The 21,106-nt window shown below is 42.2% G+C and overlaps 1 protein-coding gene across 2 annotated transcripts in view; it reads right to left on the reverse strand.

The window, feature by feature from the left end:
- Positions 1 to 2,907: 2,907 nt before the first annotated feature.
- Positions 2,908 to 21,106, reverse strand: part of TSPAN33 (tetraspanin 33) — a 63,072-nt gene continuing 44,873 nt past the window's right edge. The window contains exons 5-8 of one of the 2 annotated variants that reach the window (XM_073579206.1): positions 15,896 to 15,991; positions 14,223 to 14,351; positions 13,085 to 13,246; positions 2,908 to 3,190 (exon numbers count right to left, since the gene is read on the reverse strand). In XM_073579206.1, the coding sequence (XP_073435307.1) occupies positions 3,176 to 3,190; positions 13,085 to 13,246; positions 14,223 to 14,351; positions 15,896 to 15,991 (402 nt within the window). In that variant the 3' untranslated portion in view covers positions 2,908 to 3,175. Of the gene's footprint in view, positions 4,717 to 13,084; positions 13,247 to 14,222; positions 14,352 to 15,895; positions 15,992 to 21,106 lie in introns of both variants that reach the window. The other variant, XM_073579205.1, reaches the window with a different exon arrangement.

Here is a 21,106-nt window from a genome sequence, read left to right on the forward strand (position 1 = left end):
GTTATTTTGCAACATAAAAAAATACACTGTTAAGCAGAGGACACAAAAGGTCAGCTCTGTGAGTGGAGCCCTTTAGCTGAAAGGATATGCACATTTTGTAGTCCCTTTGGATAGGCACTTGCTTCATGGAAGCATTAGATTAGAAAATGTCAAGGTACACTAACCGTTAAATAACGAGAGGTTCATTTTGAAAATAGGATTCTTCAGTTCGGCTCATTATGAATATAATTCAGTTTACGTCTATAGGTCAGTAGTATTTGTGGCAGACACCACTCTACTGAACATGCAGTTGCACAGAGGTGATGTACTGTGGATCTAGAGGGCCATCCGCACACTGGTGGGGGCCTAAAGGCTTCTCTGCCACATAAGAATATATCTATTAGAATTATGGTATTTAAATGATAAGTTGAGGACATCTATATTAAGACATTAAAGCAGCAGGTGACCTAGCCCCCATAGGTCCCACTCTCCGTTTGGCACTCTTCCTTGAGTGGAAGCAGTCCTCCATCCACATTATTCTTGTACAGCTCAGTTAGCAATCACTTCACTGCAGAATCGTACACTTCAAGTTGGTAGGTCACCCTCTGCTATGCAGTAGTTGAGTCCAGGAGGAATGGCCGGTAAGTAGCTAAAACGGGAAGGGCTGCCTTTCCACCACAAGGAATGCCATCTAGTGGAGCTTACACCTATGGGGGCAGAGTCAGAGGTCAAAGTCATGTCTCAACACAGAGCTGTTTGATCCCGTGTCGAGACCAGTATAAGGCCACTTTTATTTGCTAGATAGCCCCTTTAGGCTTCTGCGGGTGTGACTGATATCAACGTTAATATCCCTATCTCATACCTATAGAAAGCTTATTCATTTTTGGCCATTTTTCAGGCTGTAGGGTTGTTTGTTCCTCTAAGACAATATACTTTTTTTGATTTGAAAAGCAAAATACTGACACTAACAAAATAGATAATAGAAATATTTTTGTAATTAGCAGCCCTACAGGATGAAGACCATGCTTCTCCTATCTTAGCTTCCTGCACCCCTAGATAACAGGTTAAACTTGAAGGCGAAGATGGAATGGGGTCTCCACAGACATTGGGTTGATGACAGATCCCTTCAAATCACCAGGATCTCCCCAAAATATCTAATATTTATAGCCAGTTTTATTGTTAAAAGGAACCTTTCTTCAGATTGATGTTGCCCAAACAATTGTAGCCAGGTATATTTTACTCTGAGACACTGCAGCAATTCAGACATACTTCTTAAAGCCAGCCAGAGACCATGTTTCTTGGCTGACTAGTCCGATGCAATCCCCAACCAGCTTCTCCCCGACCCGCTCCCCAAGACTGACAGGTCTCGCCCTATGTCTGTACAGGAGAAGCTTTTCCATGACTGTTCTCTCCGAGGCACCAGAGCATTTCAGAGTAAAACATACCTGTCTGCAATTGTGCAGAAAGCATCTTGATTTACTTTGCCTGTGGTTCAGACAGTATGAATCTAATAACTGGTTCCCTTTAAAGGGCTTGTCCTAGGATTAAAAAATAACAAAATTCTCCTATGTTGAGATAATGTAATTACATGTTTGTTATGGTTCCCCCTGCTGTTCATTATTTTCTCTTACAGAACGTCCACCTAATGTGTCCAGTTCTGGTGTAAGAAGCCACTCGTAGTCTGCAGATCCTTGCAATAGCAGGACAAAGATGGCTCATGGTATATAGGTTTGACGGTTGGGACAGAACTAATGAGCATGTGCAACCATAAAGCTCTATCAGACGAACTGGGATTCCCAAGAGGGAATCAAAAGAACAGCAGGGGCACTAAGGCAAGACACACAGGAGTACCATTTATCAAATTATTCCAAAAGAAAAACCCTTACCTTTCTCATGACAAGATCCCACAATAGTGAGATAAGACAGATCACGATTGTACTGTATAGAATGTCCCAATCTGCTTGCAGTCCCTTACTTTCACATTTAATTCTATGTACATGTATAATCACACAATTTACTTTTGGATGTAACAAGAAATTAATCACCCTCAATACCCTACCCTACCAACAATCCTCTCATCTCACCAAAATGATAAGTTGCTGTAGCTAACATTTTATTCCTCGGTTTATTCCTCAACCTAATAATGTCTGAAATGTGTTTTTTTTTCAACAATCTCAGAAAGAGGTGTGAAGAGCAGGAATGCAGCGTTTTCTTGTGTAGGGCTTTATGGATTCTTTAAGCTCTCTAGAATCTTACTGCTTACCCTGACACATACAGGGCACCAACACCTACTGGAAATATATACTTTTTTAGTTATGTAAGGCTAGTTTCACATTTGCGGATGACCGAGCTACGGAGGGCTTCGGATTTCCTCCATGAAGCTCCGCCCACTGCCGCACCTCCTCCGGTCAGCTCCGCCTACTTCTGCATGCGGCCTGCGTATCCTATCTTTAACATTGGGTACGCAGGTCGTGCGATGTATGCGGATGCCACTGCATGCGTCGTTTTGACGATGCGGCGACCGCATCAAATTTCAACATGTTGCGATCGACACGGGTCGCCGCATCATCAAAACGACGCATGCAGTGGCATCCGCATACATCTGCACGACCTGCGTACCCAATGTTAAAGATAGGGTACGCAGGCCGCATGCAGAAGTAGGCGGAGCTGACTGGAGGAGGTGCGGCAGTGGGCGGAGCTTCACGGAGGAACTACGCAGCCCTCCGCAGCTCCTCCATATGCAAATGTGAAAACAGCCTAATATAGCAAAAGGCACACACTTCTTGAAATTATGTGAAAACTACTTTGGTGACAAATGTTGCTAACCATGAATTCTACAGGAAACATACTTTTGTACTGTAAACATCTGTAGATACAAATTGGTGGTCCCTGATGTCCATATATATGATCCACGTTCTGTAAAATGTATAGAGATTTTACGGTACTTTAATCTCAGATTACTGTACATGTAAAAAATAATTTAACACTTAAGAAACAACAACAAAACAATTTCTGACAGATATGATCATACCATACTACAATCACTGGTAATACGATGTCTTGCTATGGTAGAACATAGAGTTTATCAAGTTATTGTTCCTCCAATCAATTAGATACTGTATATTCAGTCTAGCCTGAACCTCCTGGCCTGGCTATGGCTACTGTGATTAGGCACTATTCCAGAAATGATGACACATCAGCTGTGGGTGCACTGGTAGAAAAATGACAGAACAGAAGGAGTAGATAATGTCACTTCACCATTCTTCTATCCAGAGCAGTTGCATATGTAATTTCCTAGAATTCACAAAGAGGCAAGAGGAAAGTTTGCATATAATGTAAAGATGACCACACACATTAAATTGTTGTCAGTCTAAAGGCCCCCATACACATCAGACTAACGTTTGCCGAACTTGCCGATATCGATGGGCTCAGCCAACAGTCCAATGATAGAGGCCTTCAACAGATGAAAGGGGATTAAGACCCCATATGTCCAATTTCAGATTGTAAATCCTTTTGCTCTCCCTGATATAGGCTGCCGTTAGAGATGTCTGGCAGTGGTTCTCTCATAGAGACCACAGAAGTGCTCGGCAGAGGGAGTGCTCCTGTGTATGGGAGAGTCAGGTGAGATAGGTGCCGAAGATTCGGCCGCCAGCTGTCTATTGTCTGATTTGGGCTCATTAGGCCATCAGCCATTTCTCACCACCTCTCCATATACATGAAAGTTCAGCTCAGCGAACCCCTTTGGCAGTGACCTATCTAGCATGAGAAGAAATGGATCAGGTGTTTCAATTAGAATTGCATCATCCTTTTCTATCGCACTATCATCTTTTGGGGGAAATTAGGGGCTCCCTAATACACATGAGATGATTGGATTATCTGGTGGAAATCATAAGCTTTAATATAATGTGTATGGGAACTATTATTGAGGCTACATTACAATCAGAAGCAGTCAGAGACAGGAGAGAGCCTCTGCAAGAACTGTCAGTAATCAGACTAGTCAACAGGTCATCATACTACAGCGCTTTATGTGCCTGCGACAGAAGCTGCTCTCCGCTATGGAGGTGGCAGTGGACCCCCTTATCTCTCGGGCTTCTGTGCGTCTGCACAAGTTCCACCAATTGTTAACAACCATCTACTCCCATCACAATTACCATATATCTAAATTCAAAATGGTTTAGATATTATATGTGACCATTCACCACCGCTCACTGGTAGATCGGCGCTCATTGAATGCGGTCCCTAGCAGAATGGCATTCATTGAGTTTTAAGGCAATTATCTGTATAGCATTAACACCAAGTCACATCTGAGCATCATAAATACACTGTAACTAAGCCAACAACACTTTCCATATAAAAGCTCTAAGGTCCATGAGTTAAATATATCATCTAGCCAATGAGATGACTGTAACAGTACAAAGGTTTGGCTTCAAGCGGTCATTTAAGTCCTTCTAATCGGGGATAACGAAACACAACAATTAGCACTGGTTCTGATGCGGACCAATTATCCATTGCGGCTTCTTCTACGCACTGGTTCTGGCGGCTCCTCACACTGTATTCAGGTTTCGGTGCGGATCTTCCTTGCCTGCTGCATCGTTGTGTTCAGAGCAGTGTTGGGCGCATACGCCTAGCCTTCTGTCAGTACCAAGGGTCTGACTGATGCTGCAGGTTGTAACTTTGGAGTTTAATTTGGTCTCTGATCTGGTTAATCAGAACCTGAGATAGGAGAATTCCAACCAGCTTTTTCAAAACAAAACAAAAAAAAGAACAGACAAAAATGACCAAGAGTATTTAACATACTTTAACTTCCTGTATCATTTCTATCAGAGGCATTGAAGTTAGGTTCTAAAGCAACCTGAGAATACTGCAGAAATAATATCTATGTTATTTGTAAATAATTGATTTAAAAAATAACTTTTTTTTTCTTCTCATAATTTTCCATGCTGAACAATGTTCTTTGACACTTCGCAAATCCCTTTATTTGGGGATTTGCTTTCATTCCTGGAAAAAAATTGCAAGTGGCAAACCTCAGCTCTTCTTAACAATTTGCCTGCCTTTAGCTGTATTGAAAGCAGAAGTGAAAAGGAGTTAGTGAGACACAGGTGCTGAATAGTGATGAGAGAACTTGCTGGTATAAGGTGTTATCCGGGCATGTTCTAGTGCTAACAGTGTCTTCTGTGTGCTCCAAAAGTATGTTCGAGTCCCTGCGGCTGCATGGCTTGTGGCTGATCGTCAGCTGCGACACATGCAGGGATTGCCTGTTTGTTAGGTTATATTATTTGTTATATTTTTCGAGCACGTGGAAGACACACTGTTAGCAGAAGAGCATGCTCGGATAACACCTTACCACAGCACGTTCACTCATCACCAACGCTGATCCGACCCTTTCATGGCCATCATCTGTACTTCAAATAAGAATCTTCTGATATCAATTCAGCTAAAGGCAGCAAAAAGACTTCAGAACAGCTGGAGTTTAGAAGGCACATACTTTCAATTTTTTTTTTTTTTTACCAGGAATGAAAACAAATCCACTAATAAAAGTGATTTGCAACATTTCATGACTTTCCATGCTGGACAAAATTATGAAAAAAATGAAAGTTTAATTACTTTTATCAGCACAGTACTCATGAGATGAAAAGAAATGCCCAGACAGGTGATTTCCAACCATCTCACCAGCATTGATAGAATCCCAAAAACTTCAAAGTAGAATTAAAATTGCTCTCATATTTGTGGAGGCACTGCTGAGATCCCAAAACTAGCTTTAAGATCTGAAAAAGGGACATTTTTGGAGAAGAAGAGACACAAAAACGTAGTAACTTTGTCTTACATATGTTCTCTTCTTCAGAGAACTATCCCACTCAGATTTGGGAGGTTAGCACAGGATTTCTTAAAGAACTTTCAGGATTCTATGCCACATGGTATGAGCTTTTGGCAGGACTTAAGACATTAACTCCTTTCTTACTCTAACAGCTTCACTAAAGGCCCCGTCTCACTAAGCGACTTACCAGCGATCCCGACACCGATATCAAGGTGTCAGGATCGCTAGTAAGTCGCTATGTGATCGCTGGTGAGCTATCACACAGACAGCTTCACCAGCGATCAGCACAGCGATGCCGAGCGCCCGGCATCGCTGGCCATCCCTGTAAAAAATAGAATCAAAATAAAAAATATTGTTATTCTCACCATCCGACGTCGCGTTCAGTCATCCCGCCTCTCTCCACGCTCCGGTCCCAGTGATCCTTTGCATGAATGACCGCGAGATGTCACGGTCTCGCGGGATAACAAAGTCTCGCGGTCATTCATGCAAAGGATCACTGGGACCGGAGCGTGGAGAGAGGCGGGATGGCTGAACGGGACGTCGGAAGGTGAGAATAACTATATTTTTTATTTTTTTTATTATTTTTTACACCTGATCGCTGGTCTCCCGCTGTCACACACAGCGATGCGTGCTGGCCAGCGGGAGACCAGCGACCAAAGAAATGTCCAGAGGTTTCTTGCAGCGATCAGCGATACCGGCAGGGGGGGCCGCTCGCTGATCGCTGCCACACACAGCAATCTCGCTGGTGAGATCGCTGTTACGTCACAAAAGTTGTGACTCAGCAGCGATCTCGCTACCGAGATTGCTTAGTGAGACGGGGCCTTAAGACGTCTGTGATCACAGCCTGTAGTTCACCAGTAGACTATAATGGTATGTGTGCTATCAGTGAAAAGATATAGAAGAAACAGACAGAACACATGTGAGAAACTGAAGCAGGCCAAAAAACAATTATCTATCTATCTACAGTTGTGGCCAAAAGTATTGACACCCCTGCAATTCTGTCAGATAATACTCAGTTTCTTCCTGAAAATTATTGCAAACACAAATTCTTTGGTATTATTATCTTCATTTAATTTGTCTTAAATGAAAAAACACAAAAGAGAATGAAGCAAAAAGCAAAACATTGATCATTTCACACAAAACTCCAAAAATGGGCCAGACAAAAGTATTAGCACCCTCAGCCTAATACTTGGTTGCAAAACCTTTAGCCAAAATAACTGCGACCAACCGCTTCCGGTAACCATCAATGAGTTTCTTACAATGCTCTGCTGGAATTTTAGACCATTCTTCTTTGGCAAACTGCTCCAGGTCCCTGATATTTGAAGGGTGCCTTCTCCAAACTGCCATTTTTAGATCTCTCCACAGGTGTTCTATGGGATTCAGGTCTGGACTCATTGCTGGCCACCTTAGAAGTCTCCAGTGCTTTCTCTCAAACCATTTTCTAGTGCTTTTTGACCCATGACCTCTGAGGGAGACCCAGCTTTCTCACACTGGGCCCTACATTATGCTGCAAAATTTGTTGGTAGTCTTCAGACTTCATAATGCCATGCACACGGTCAAGCAGTCCAGTGCCAGAGGCAGCAAAGCAACCCCAAAACATCAGGGAGCCGCCGCCATGTTTGACTGTAGGGACCGTGTTCTTTTCTTTGAATGCCTCTTTTTTTCTCCTGTAAACTCTATGTTGATGCCTTTGCCCAAAAAGCTCTACTTTTGTCTCATTTGACCAGAGAACATTCTTCCAAAACGTTTTAGGCTTTTTCAGGTAAGGTTTGGCAAACTCCAGCCTGGCTTCTTTATGTCTCGGAGTAAGAAGTGGGGTCTTCCTGGGTCTCCTACCATACAGTCCCTTTTCATTCAGACGCCGACGGATAGTACGGGTTGACACTGTTGTACCCTCGGACTGCAGGGCAACTTGAACTTGTTTGGATGTTAGTCGAGGTTCTTTATCCAACATCCACACAATCTTGCGTTGAAATCTCTTGTCAATTTTTCTTTTCCGTCCACATCTAGGGAGGTTAGCCACAGTGCCATGGGCTTTAAACTTCTTGATGACACTGCGCACGGTAGACACAGGAACATTCAGGTCTTTGGAGATGGACTTGTAGCCTTGAGATTGCTCATGCTTCCTCACAATTTGGTTTCTCAAGTCCTCAGACAGTTCTTTGGTCGTCTTTCTTTTCTCCATGCTCAATGTGGTACACACAAGGACACAGGTTGAGTCAACTTTAATCCATGTCAACTGGCTGCAAGTGTGATTTAGTTATTGCCAACACCTGTTAGGTGCCACAGGTAAGTTACAGGTGCTGTTAATAACACAAATTAGAGAAGCATCACATGATTTTTCGAACAGTGCCAATACTTTTGTCCACCCTCTTTTTTATGTTTGGTGTGGAATTATATCCAATTTGGCTTTAGGACAATTCTTTTTGTGTTTTTTCATTTAAGACAAATTAAATGAAGATAATAATACCAAAGAATTTGTGTTTGCAATCATTTTCAGTAAGAAACTGAGAATTATCTGACAGAATTGCAGGGGTGTCAATACTTTTGGCCACAACTGTATCTACCTATCTAGCTATCTGCACCAAGACATTACCACTTCTGTTTTAATCCAATAATGACCCGGTCTGAAAGAGTTAAAATGAATAACAACTTATTTTGCATTTTTACAACCATAACTTTTTTTTTCTTTACATTTTTGTTGACGTGGCTGTGAGGTTTTATTTTATGTTACAACTTTCTTTCTATTTTGGAATTTTAATTTTTTTTGTACTTATAATTAAAAACCAATATGTAATAAATATCTAGTATTTTAGTTTATTTTTATCAATGGTTTAAAAAAGAAAAGTCAACGAACATGCAAACGGGATGAAAAATGAATGAAAACGCAAAGTGAATGCGCAAAAGAGAAATCTAAATCAAATCAATATTTGGCATGACCATTCTGCCTCTTTGCCTTCAAAACAGTATCATCTTTTCTAGGTGCACTTGTACACAGATTTTGAAGGACGTTGGCAGGTAAGTTATTCCAGTCGTCTTGGAGAACTGACCACAGATCTAAGGATGTAGGCTTGCGCAAATCCTTGTCTCGACATGCACTTTGAGACAGACTCAACAATGTCGAAATTAGGGCTCTGTGGAAGTTGTATCATCACTTCAAGAAGTCTTGTTTTTCTTTGCGCAGAAGATAGTTCTTTATAAAACATTGCCTGTAAGTCTGAAGTAAGTTTACGACTGAAAACTAAATTTGGAGCCTATCAGACGCCTACCTGATGGTATTGCATGATGGATAAGTATCTGCCTGCGTTTCTAAGCATTAATGACACTACTAACCTTTACCAAATATCCAACTCTATTCGCTGAAATGCACTCCCAAACTTGCTACGTACCTCCACCATGCTTCACTGTTGCCAGCAGACACTTATTATTATACTGCTCTTCAGTCCTTCTGGAACAAACTGCCAAATACAGGTGCATCTCACAAAATTAGAATACCATCAAAAAGTTAATTTATGTCAGTTCTTCAATACAAAAAGTGAAACTCATATTATATAGAGTCATTACAAACAGCGTGATCTATTTCAAGTGTTTATTTCTCTTAATGTTGATTATTGTGACTTACTGCCATTGAAAACCCAAAAGTCATTATCTCAGTAAATTTGAATACTTTATAACACCAGCTTGAAAAACTATTTTAAAATCCGAAATGTTGGCCTACTGAAATGTATGTTCAGTAAATTCTCACAATACTTGGTCGGGGCTCCTTTTGCACCAATTACTGCATCAATACGGCGTGGCATGGAGGCAATCAGCCTATAGCACTGCTGAGGTGTTATGGAAGCCCAGGTTGCTTTGATAGTAGCCTTCAGCTCGTCTGCATTGTGTGGTCTGGTGTCTCTTGTCTTCCTCTTGAAATTTCCTGGTAGACGTCTGCACTGACTTTGGTCTTGATAAACCACAGTGGACCTACACCAGCACATGACATGGCTCCCCAAACCATCATTGATAGTGGAAACTTCACACTAGACCTCAAGCAGCTTGGATTTTCTGTCTCTCCACTCTTCCTCCAGACTCTGGGACCTTGATTTCCAAGGTCTTCGGTGAAATATCCACAATCAATGATGGTTTCAGGAGCCATGTCATCTGCTGGTGTAGGTCCACTGTGTTTTATCAAGACCAAAGTCAGCACAGCTGTCTATCAAGAAATTTTAGAGCACTTTGCTTCCCTCTACAGACAAGCTTTTTGGAGATGGGAATTTCATTCTCCAGCAGGACTTGGCACCTGTCCACACTGCCAAAAATACCAATGCTGGGCTAAAAACAACAGTATCACTGTGCTTGATTGGCCAACAAACTCGTATGACCTTAACTCCATAGAGAATCTATAGGGTATTGTCAAGGGGAAGATGAGAGACAACAGACCCAACAATGCAGACGAGCTGAAGACGGCTATCAAACCAACCTGGGCTTCCAAAACACCTCAGCAGTGCCACAGGCTAATCGCCTCCATGCCACGCCCCATTGATGTAGTAATTGATGCAAAAGGAGCCCCGACCAAGTATTGAGTGCATTTACTGAATACACATTTTAGTGGGCCAACATTTTGAATTTTAAAATAATTTTTTCCAAGCTGGTGTCATAAAGTATTCTATTTACTGAGAAAATGACTTTTGGGTTTTCATTGGCTGTAAGCCTTAATAATCAACATTAACAGGAACACTTGAAATACACCACTCCGTAATGACTATCTAGTACATGGAGTTTCACTTTTTGTATTGAAGAACTGAAATAAATGTACTTTTTGATGATATTCTAATTTTATGAGATGCACCTGTATTTCACATTTTCAACTATCAGTACAGAGCAGCTATTTTTCTGCAACACAGTTCCTAAGTTTTTAGGCACCGATTGGCGTTGTTTTCATTTCAAGCATATGGCTTTTTGGCCCAAATTCTTCCACAGTCCTCAATATTGCATATTTCTTGGTGCTTCATCAAAGGAGCTGGAACAGAATATCTGAAAACCTGAGCCTGCTTTGAAATCTTTGTCTGGAATAGACCTTGCTGATGCAGAATAACTACCTAATGTCTTGTCGCTGTGCTCAGTCTCGGTGTATGTCCTGTGTCTTGTTCTTGCGCTCAGTTTCGGTTTAGGTCTTGTGTCTTGTCTCAGTGCTCAGTCTCGGTGTACGCCCTGTGTCTTGTCGCAGTGCTCAGTCTCGGTGTACGTCCTGTGTCTTGTCGCTGTGCTCAGTCTCAGTGTACGCCCTGTGTCTTGTCGCTGTGCTCAGTGTCGGTGTACGCCCTGTGTCTTGTCGCTGTGCTCAGTCTCGGTGTATGTCCTGTGTCTTTTCGCAGTGCTCAGTATCGGTGTACGTCCTGTGTCTTGTCGCTGTGCTCAGTCTCAGTGTATGTACTGTGTCTTGTCGCTGTGTTCAGTCTCAGTGTACATCCTGTGTCTTGTCGCAGTGCTCAGTCTCGGTGTACGCCCTGTGTCTTGTCGCTGTGCTCAGTATCGGTGTACGTCCTGTGTCTTGTCGCTGTGCTCAGTATCGGTGTATGCCCTGTGTCTTGTTGCTGTGCTCAGTATCGGTGTACGTCCTGTGTCTTGTCGCTGTGCTCAGTATCAGTGTACGCCCTGTGTCTTGTCGCTGTGCTCAGTATCGGTGTACGTCCTGTGTCTTGTCGCTGTGCTCAGTATCGGTGTACGCCCTGTGTCTTGTCGCTGTGCTCAGTATCGGTGTACGCCCTGTGTCTTGTTGCTGTGCTCAGTATCGGTGTACGCCCTGTGTCTTGTTGCTGTGCTCAGTCTCTGTGTATGTACTGTGTCATGGAACTGCATAACTTCAGCTGTGTAGCAAAGTTTGACTGTTAGTCACACAGTGTAAAGGCTCACTATGTGTTTCAACCTACTTATAAAGATGATGATTATTATCATCACCTATTTGGTATAATTGGTTACTTATACACTATAATCGTTAAAAATCGATGACTTTTGGAAAGTGTACCTAGAAAAATTTATTCTGTTTTCAAGTGTAGTCACATCAAATATTGATTTCATTTATATTTATCTTTTGGTCATTAACTTTGCATTTTGTTAAGTGATACAAACAAACTACTAACAAATCTATTTTTGAAAACATCTTATTTTAAATCATTTTTCCACACCTGCCTAAAACTTTTGCACAATACTTTATTTAGTTGTATTTAATATGTCATAAAAGATCTCTGGGGTACATTGCATTTTTTATTATTCCGTTGGTCACTGTACTGTAGTTGAGGTATTCAGATGGGCCCCACTTGTAGTTAAACAGTCCCGTATAATGACATAAGTCACTAGCAGAGATAACCTGGGTCTGCTAAGATCATGTTATAGCCAAATCCTATTTACTACACCTCTCTCACAGATAGCTATGTAGATGGCAGGAGAGAAGACACAATGGGGATATAAACTGCTTCTGTTCTCTCCTCGTCATTGGGACATGTCAGAGCTTCCTGACTGTTGAGGATCCCACTGCTGGGAACATAGAAAACTTCATAACACATAACTATAAGAACTGCACAGCTCTCCAAGCCATAAAATGGCTGCTGGTGGAGGAACAGGTGACCAGACCTGTCCACCAGTCTCCTCCAATAGGAAAGCAGTTTGTATATTTGAGGTTTTCAATTGGACAAAGCTGATCGACAGGACTGGTCACATGTTCCTCCACCAATAGGTCGTCAGAGATATAGCAGTTCTCTGAATTATGACCTCTGTATAACCCCACCCCAAACACTGATTGACAGCTTTCTATGTACACTGTGCATAGGCAGGAAGCAGTCATGTGTCAATCAGTGATGGGTATGGTGTTATACACAACTCATGAATATAGAGGACTACTTGGCAGCAGGGTTACTAGTCCTCTAGTGATGATCTCCTGGGGATAAAGGTTATTATATTAAATCTACGGCCAGCAGCCCAGTAAGCAACATCACTAGAGTCAGGGTTTCTGTCTCTACATGATGCTGCTCTCAGAAACCTAGTGACAGATTCTCTTTAAGATCACAATGTGCCTGTCTTAAAATTGTAGTAGTATCTGTCTAGGTAGAGGTGGAATGTTACATTAATCGCACTTAATATGACCTCATAAACCACAAATATTTCATGTTAAGGGTTATTTTACATTAAGACAAGATGTGTATCGTGATGCCCAGAAATCATTCTATCAAGTTTCTATTAATACACGATTATAACAGTAAAGAATATAAGTACAAGGTCTTACATAAGTGTAATATAATGTATATAATGTACCTGTGGGATAGCCAGACCTAGTGCAACCCCTCCAAGCAAGAAAAGGTTACTATGCAGCCAATTAACCAGTTTGTCAATGCAGCCATTTGTGTGTATAAACTCTCCTGCTTCTAAATAATTGAGAGTCTGCACGCCAAAGCCACACATGGTGTTCACGACAGCCTACAAGAGATTATATATACGCATTACATCATGACATGGTACATAACAGATAAAGGACTTCCTCCTTGTACCAGAATAGGTTGTTTATTGCTTTCACATCTAGAAGTCTGTAGCGCTATCAGCATATTGCTTACTGGAAATTGGAGACGATCAAGATGTCTGCATAATGTACTAAAGGACAATTAACTATGCTGAAGGCAGTATGGCTACAAATACTGTAGCTAGATATCACATAGTTTACATACACTTGCACATGCTTCCTATAGGATATGCAGGTAAACTTCCAAAATGGTTAAGTGGAAATTTGGAGAAAAAGAACAAAGCTCTCATGAAGCTTCACTACGACAACCATGACCTCCTATATTATCTGCTCCTTGCACACTCTATGTAGTATGTTATATATCAACTATAGTTATACTGTACACTAGATGTGACCTCTAGGACAAAGCTATTCTGTAGTGTCATTTTACATCATTTACTAGACATATTAGTATATTGTAACACGTTAGCTGCACAAGTCCTGGATGGAGTATATGTGTCACCGAGGTGCCCAGCCTCGGTGAGGGAAAACCCAGAGACCAGGCTACAGCACTGATAGTGCTGAAAGGTTCATTTAATGAGCCCGGATTTGGGTCCGGGTTTTAGGAGCAGCTGGAAGAGATGGGTGGGACTGGCTGTTACCATATCCCCAATCTAGGCATGACAGCTGATATAAAAGGGCAGCTGAGCTGCTCCATAGTAGCTTGAGTGTAGAGGTGGAGACACCTCTGGGACTTTGGTCAGTCTGCCAGAACCTTGTTACAATTTACGTCACTCAGTGTAATTTTAATGGCTTAGAATCTGGTGTCAAATGAAGGTGTTTCACACTAGTAGACTGACGTAAACACATTCCTGCATCGGGTCCATAGTGTATTTATATTTTTTGTAACAAACATAATTCAAACATTCCTCCCGATTTATTTCGGGAAATTCCTACCTCATCTTCACTGTAGAGGCAGCAGGAGTAGGGTACAGAACAACGTTCTCGACTTCGGTTTTCAGAGGTACAGTTGAAGTATATATTCTGGGACCAGTCTTTATAAGAGATTCCCCCACAACAATTAAACTAACAGAAAGGGAAAATATAAGACAAGATCACTAACTAAAAAAAGCTTTAGGTATCTGCATCTAAAGGGAGTAGTTAGCTTGGGTCTTTATTCTTCATTTGGGGACACTAATTCTCCTAGGACTAACCCATGTATTGTAATGGGAGTCACCGGATATTCTACTTTCCCTGCAGTTATGTCTTACATCTTTTCATCTACTCCCTGCTTTACTAACTGTATGGCGGAGTGGGGGCAGGTGGAAGAAAGTAACACAAGCCTACAAGAGCAGACTACACATGGTTTAGGTGCAGTCTGTAGCTAGTGACATAGGTCTGCATTGGAGCTGTATAAACAAAAAAAACAAAGAACAATTTTTACTCCAGACTACTTGCTTGCTCATTTTTTTTTATAGGCATTGGAACAATTAAACATGGTTGTAAGGCTGTGTGCCCACGATGCGTTTTTGTAAGCGTTTCCGCAGCGTTTGTGCCGGATCAGACGCTGCAGAAACGCTTAAAAGATGCATCAAATTAATTAGCATGCGTTTTTGGCTTTTTGTGCCAATGCATGCGTTTTTAACCGCTCAGGAATCGCTTAGCGGCTAAAAACGCAGCATGCACATTAATTCCCGCATTGCCCAGCGTTTTTAGCCATCCCCAATGTTCCCAGAAATCGCGCGTCAAAAAATGCGTAAAAAAACGCGCAAGAAACGCGTGGAAAAAGACGCGCGTTTTCTGGGAAGGGGGATCCTTTTCCTGAGCGTTTAAAAACGCTAGCGTGGGCACACAGCCTTAATGTGGATAGCCACTATAATATCCTCACTATTTATAATAATTTTGCTGTTTAAGCAGCTTTATAAGTTACAGAATGTTTTATATTGTATTTTATCATACTATATTTAAAGGGAAACTGTCATGTAAACAGTATTAATCTGCAGTTTAATAGCATTCTAAAGTACTGAAAGCCCAGTTGCCAGGAGAAAATGAAGTTTATTTCTCTGGACAGCCTCTTGCTTCCAGTCATGGAGGCGCATTCGGTGCCTCTTCAGTCACTGATGGGTTGTTCGCGAATGATCCAACACAAAGAGCTGGCTTCCTGCTGTGAACAATGGGGGGCTGGCACCCCAGTGAAAGCCACTAAGTCTGTGATTGGTTCTCACTGGGGGTAAAATGACTATGTTTAACAACCGAAATACTGCCCAGGCACTGATTGACAGGCTGCTCAACAGTGCCTCAGTGCACAGCTGGCTGTCAGTCAGTGCCGGTACGTGGTTACAGGTTACAGCCGTTGCTCCCAACGTGCTGAGCAGTGACAGAAGCTGCTCCTTTATGACTGAAAACCAAAGGCTGCCCAGAGGAATACAGTTTACTTCCTCCTGGCCGCTGGGATTTCAGTGCGGCGGCTGCGTGGATTTTGAAAGCTATCTGAATTTGAACACAATATCTGCAGGTGAATAGCATTTTTTACTTGAAAGATCCATTTACATATGAAAAGTTGGAACCAGAAACATGTATAAGATCAATATTTTTGACCATCATTGCTTTTCTCTATAAAAATTTCTTACCTCCCTTTGCCCAAAGTCTATGAGATTTTGTAGGTCAAAGTCATCCCTGTAGTGTACAATTGCATTACTAATCACTTCACTCACTTTCCCACGAGCCTTCAAGAGAACAAACATATTTACAGTCAGGTAGGACGGAATATTACAAATACTATTCGGGCTCGCTTTCAATATGCAATCACCATAAACTAAGAGACTTATAGTGGCCCACAGCGCCCATAGGCCCCAATGGTAAATAAATAAAATGTTATATGGTTCTTCATGGTGGCCCATGGTATAGGAAGGCACAGTATATTGTGCTTTTCTATACAGTAAAAAAAAAAGAATGCAGAAGTAATGCTGAAGTGTACAAGCCTGATAGAATACAGTATTTTTTGGACTACACTGACGAGCAAAAGGTAACAATGTTTTGAACTTTTGACTTTCAGGCTCCATATCTCACCATCCACCACTGCTTCGAACATGAGACTACCATGATTTTATAGACAATCTTCTTGGCTATCTCATACAGAAATTTGAGTTGCAACTACGGTATTTACCATATGATTAGTTATGCAGATTTTTGTCCTGTCACTTCATTGTTACTGTTTTGCTTCTAAAAATCTAAATTTTATTTTTTATCATTTTTTTTAGTATTTTGTAAATTCACCTTTTGGCTTTCTACACTGCCTGAATCCTTCTGGGCATGCTCTTGATCAGATTCAAGCATGTCTGGACCAAAATCTGATCACAGGTCTCTTCTATACGTTCCCAAAGTTGGTGCATACTGTTCGACTCACTTGGGTATGTATACAGCTTTTTTCTTCAACTCTACCAACAAGAGTTTGATTGAGTTGAGGTTTGTGGACTATGTGGGCAAAACCAGCGCCTCTACTTCATTGTCATTGAACCATTTCTTCGCCAATCTTGATGTATGCTTTGGGTTGTCCTTCTCATACCCATAGTACTTAATTGTACAAAGTAACTAGTCTTGTAGGATACTCACATATAGCTCAGCATTTGAACCACAATTGATCCTGGTCAAGTATTCAACTGTATGGCAAGTATGTCTGTGAAACAACCCCATATCATCAGGCTTCCTCCAACGAACTTGACAACAATTCCTTCAATGTCTCGATCCATTAGCCTCTTTTTCCCTTGTTTCTTCAAGATCCATTTCACCCATCAGAGCCTAGCCTATTGACTTTTGTCTCATGGCTCAAAATCACCTGTTTCCAATCTACTACTGCACACTTTCTGTACTTTTTTTGCAAACTCGAGCAGACACTTATCATGACTATGAAATCGAGGCTTCCTCACCATTTTCTAAGCAAGCAACCATTCCAGACTTGTGTAACTTGCATTGCAGAGTCCTTGCATGGACATCTGTGATCTTACTATTATGAAGCATACAAGCCATCTTATAGACCTTGCGATGAATCGATTTGTCTCTCACATTTCGTCCACTTCTTGGCTTTTGAATGGATGGATGGACTTCATTCTGGATGGCACTCACATAATGCAGTTTGACCATTATCTTGGCCAAGAGACTGCCATTGAAGAGCTGGATGATGCAGTTTCTTTTTTCTTGGGAAATCTTCTTCATGGCTGCTTCTCGATTTGAGCCAGTGGCCTTTCACATGGGAATCAACCTAATAACACACTGAGCTATTCGGATATGTGAGAACAGGTTGTATTTTGTAGTATATAGGGGGAAAAAAAGGATTTTTTTCTCTGCCAGGAGCAAAACAGTAACAATGCAGTGACATCACAAGAATCTGTATAACTGCATTGACTTTAGTGATGCAGAAGGAGTCATTATGTGCTCCAACGGACATAATTTTTGTCAGGTAAACAGCAAAATGCAGTCAACCACGTTTTGGTGCCCGCCTGAAATAGGTGGATACTGCTGAAAATATCCGAGAGAGCACATAGTGACTCCGTCTGCAACATTAGAGTCAATGGCCCCGACAGAACAAACATCCAACATCCCATTTTCCAGGGTTTTAGATGTAAGAGACTTAAATCTCGACAGAGTTACAGCCACAATGTGAACACAGCCTAAGTAAATTAAAACTAAACAGAAATGAGAGAAACTACCATATGCACATTCAGTTGTTTCCCCTCACTTCTGAGCATTCTCCCCTTTGGATATTCTGTCCCAAAAAACACATCTTTGTCTCTCGCCCACTTTTGTTTACATGAGCTTAAAAATTGAGGAGCCATATTCTGTAGCTATAAATTTTCGCTTGTACACAAAAGACCCCATTAAATGTCGCAGAGGGTATTTTGGATATCGCACATCTGTTCTTTGTGTGCAAAGCATCCACTCCACAGCTGTGTTTATCCATGAACTGTATGCATGAAGAAGGGGCCTAGCTTTAAGTCAAAAATTCATCTTTGCTTTTCACAAAATAGACCAGATCACATAGGAGCTGTTTTATATGGAATAGACAAATATGTCATTTTTGGGAAAATATTTGTGAACTAACATGCTGCATATTGGGATGTTATCATAGACCAAGTTTTTGGACAAAAAATGGATAAATAAGTTGAAAACATTAAAAGGTTACTGGTAATGAAGCTGTAAATGGATATGCAACATACCATATTTTTCAAACTATAAGACGCACTGGACCATAAGACGCACCTAAAATTTTCAGAAGGAAAATAGGGGAAAAAAAATACAGTAGTGTCACATGGGGGTCCGTGTTACAGTCCGAATTCAGCTTACCAGGGAAGCGATTGGCACAGGAGGAGGAGTGGTCACAGGGGTCGTTCGGTGGTCCAGGCAGGTGCGGTGGCCTCCGGGAAATCCCATCCCAGGCTGGTGCAGTGGCGGTGCTGTGTTGCAGCGGTGCTCTGTGGGGTGGCAGCGGCTCTATGTGCTGCGTGGAGAGCTCCGCCAGATGCGACACGTAGGCCTCCGGAAATATGACCGCCGGGGGCGGCGCGTGCTCAGATTCAGATCTTGGCAACAAGATCTCATTGCCGAGATCTGAATCTGAGCATTCGCCGCCCCCCTGCCGGCCATCTTTCCGGAGGCCACCGCGTCACAGCAAAGGAGCTATGAGGGCTTCCAGGCTTTGATGAAATACCGGCGGAGCCCCCCACGCAGCACAGAGCCCCGCTGCCGCCACACCACAGAGCCCCGACACCACCGCATCACAGAGCACAGCCGCACCAGCCTGGGAAAGGAGGCTGCATCGGGATCGCCGCCACCACAGGATTTGTAGTATATTGCGACTATAAGACGCACCCCCATTTTCCCCCAATATTTTTTGGGAAAAAAGTGCGTGTTATGGTTCGAAAAATACGGTATATTTATGACATCTATCCTCACAATGGGGCCTCGTCGCCCGCTGCTGTTAGTGGAGAGTTCATCGAAGTTCCATAAGAAATTAACGAGAAATCCGACCATCTCTCCACTACCAATGGCACATGTAAGGGCCCTGTTTTTTTTAGATAGATGTTACGGACATGCCATAGATGTACGATATGGGAAAGCCCGTTTCGCAAACTTAATTGACCCTCTAACCTGGGAATGAAAAGTGACTATACATTTCTCATGTGTTGTCATCCTACCGGATGACCTCTGCTTACTAGTGACGTGGAGTGAACTGGTAAAAGTAAACCATGCCTCCCCTGCCTCTCCAAACTCACAGATACGTGGCTTACATTTACCACTGCGGTGGCCATAAGAAAGCAGGAAAATGTAACCCCAATCTGTGCAGAAGGGGCAAACGGAGGCAGATGGAAGTCATCAGGTAGGGGGCTACACATAAGAAAAGTATAGTCACGTTCAGCTCTAGGGTCGTATCAAAGTTAATTCTAAATATACTGTTTAATAAATTCTCTGAATATTGTAGTACTTAGTGAAGATATAAGTCAATACTTAGTATTTAAGGGTACGTTCAAATCGCTAGAAAAAAAAACAGCAACAAATCTGTACCTAAGGCCTGTTTCACATTTCAGTTTTTTGTGTCAGTTAAAATCCGCCAAAAAGGCGGAAAGCGGATCCGTTCCTAAGGCTGGTTTCACACTTGCGTTTTTTCGCGCTGGATTTTAGCGCTAAAAAACGCATGCGTTTTTTTTCCTATATTTTGCATGGGATGCGCTTATGTGCGTATACACATGCGTTTGTATGCGTTTTTCCGCGCATGCGTTTTTTTGCGGTATGCGCTCGGGCGCACAAAATGCATCCTGTTGCATTTTTTGGGCGTCCGACTTGCCTCAAAAAAACGCATGCGCGCAATGCGTTTTTTTACAGCAAGACACCCATTATAAGTCTATGGGTGCGCATATGTGCGCATTGGCATGCTTATGTATGCGTTTTTTTGCGCATGCGTTTTTTTTTTTACCATTAGTTGGACAATGGAATTTAGGGGTTTGGGTTAGAGTTAGGGTTAGTTAAGGGGGTTTAGGGCTAGGGTTAGGGTTAGCTAGGGTTTAGGGTTAGGGTTAGTAGGCTTTGGTTAAGGGTTAGGGTTAGTATGGTTTGGTTAAGGGTTAGGGTCAGGGTTAGGATCGGGGTATGGTTTGGTTAAGGGTTAGGGTTAAGGTTAGGGTCAGGGTTAGGGTTAAGGTTAGGGTCAGGTTTAGGGTCAGGGTTAGGGTTAGTAAAGTCATGGTTTGGGTTAGTGTGAGGGGCCACCTAATGTTGGGAAAAAACGCAAACGCGGTAAAAACGCACTAAAAACGCATAGAAACGCTGCGTTTTTTTCATGCATGCTCACAAAAATGCTTGAAAAAAACGCAGCATTTGTATGCGTTTTTTCAATGCGTTTTTTTGCGGGAAAAACGCGCTGCAAAAAAAAGCAAGTGTGAAAGTAGCCTAAGTGATGTGAACGGATGCCAAATAAAATCCCTAAAAAGTAAAGGCTAGCAAAAGTCAACTTTGAAATTCCAGGTTATGTGATCCCGTCAAGCTGTGCAGGATCCCACAATCCTCCACCATAAAATAAGGCTGAGTGCAGACGTACTTTTTGGCCCTGCGGATTTTTCCGCGCAGAATGGAAGAAATCCACAGGTCAAATGACCTGCATTTTTCCTGCGGATTTCTTCCATTTTTCCTGCGGTTTTCTTGCGGTTTTTGTGAGCTTTTCCACTGCGGTTTTCCCCCTGCGGATTTGGTGACAGGGGAGGTGGAAAACCGCACAAAAGAAGTAACATGCTGCGGATTTTGTACCGCAGGAAAACCGCAGCGTCTGCACAGCGGTTTTTTTTTTCATTGAT

Source organism: Dendrobates tinctorius, unplaced genomic scaffold (assembly GCF_039654945.1).
Source record: "Dendrobates tinctorius isolate UK_male_01 unplaced genomic scaffold, ASM3965494v1 ptg000062l, whole genome shotgun sequence".
Classification (NCBI taxonomy): domain Eukaryota; kingdom Metazoa; phylum Chordata; class Amphibia; order Anura; family Dendrobatidae; genus Dendrobates; species Dendrobates tinctorius.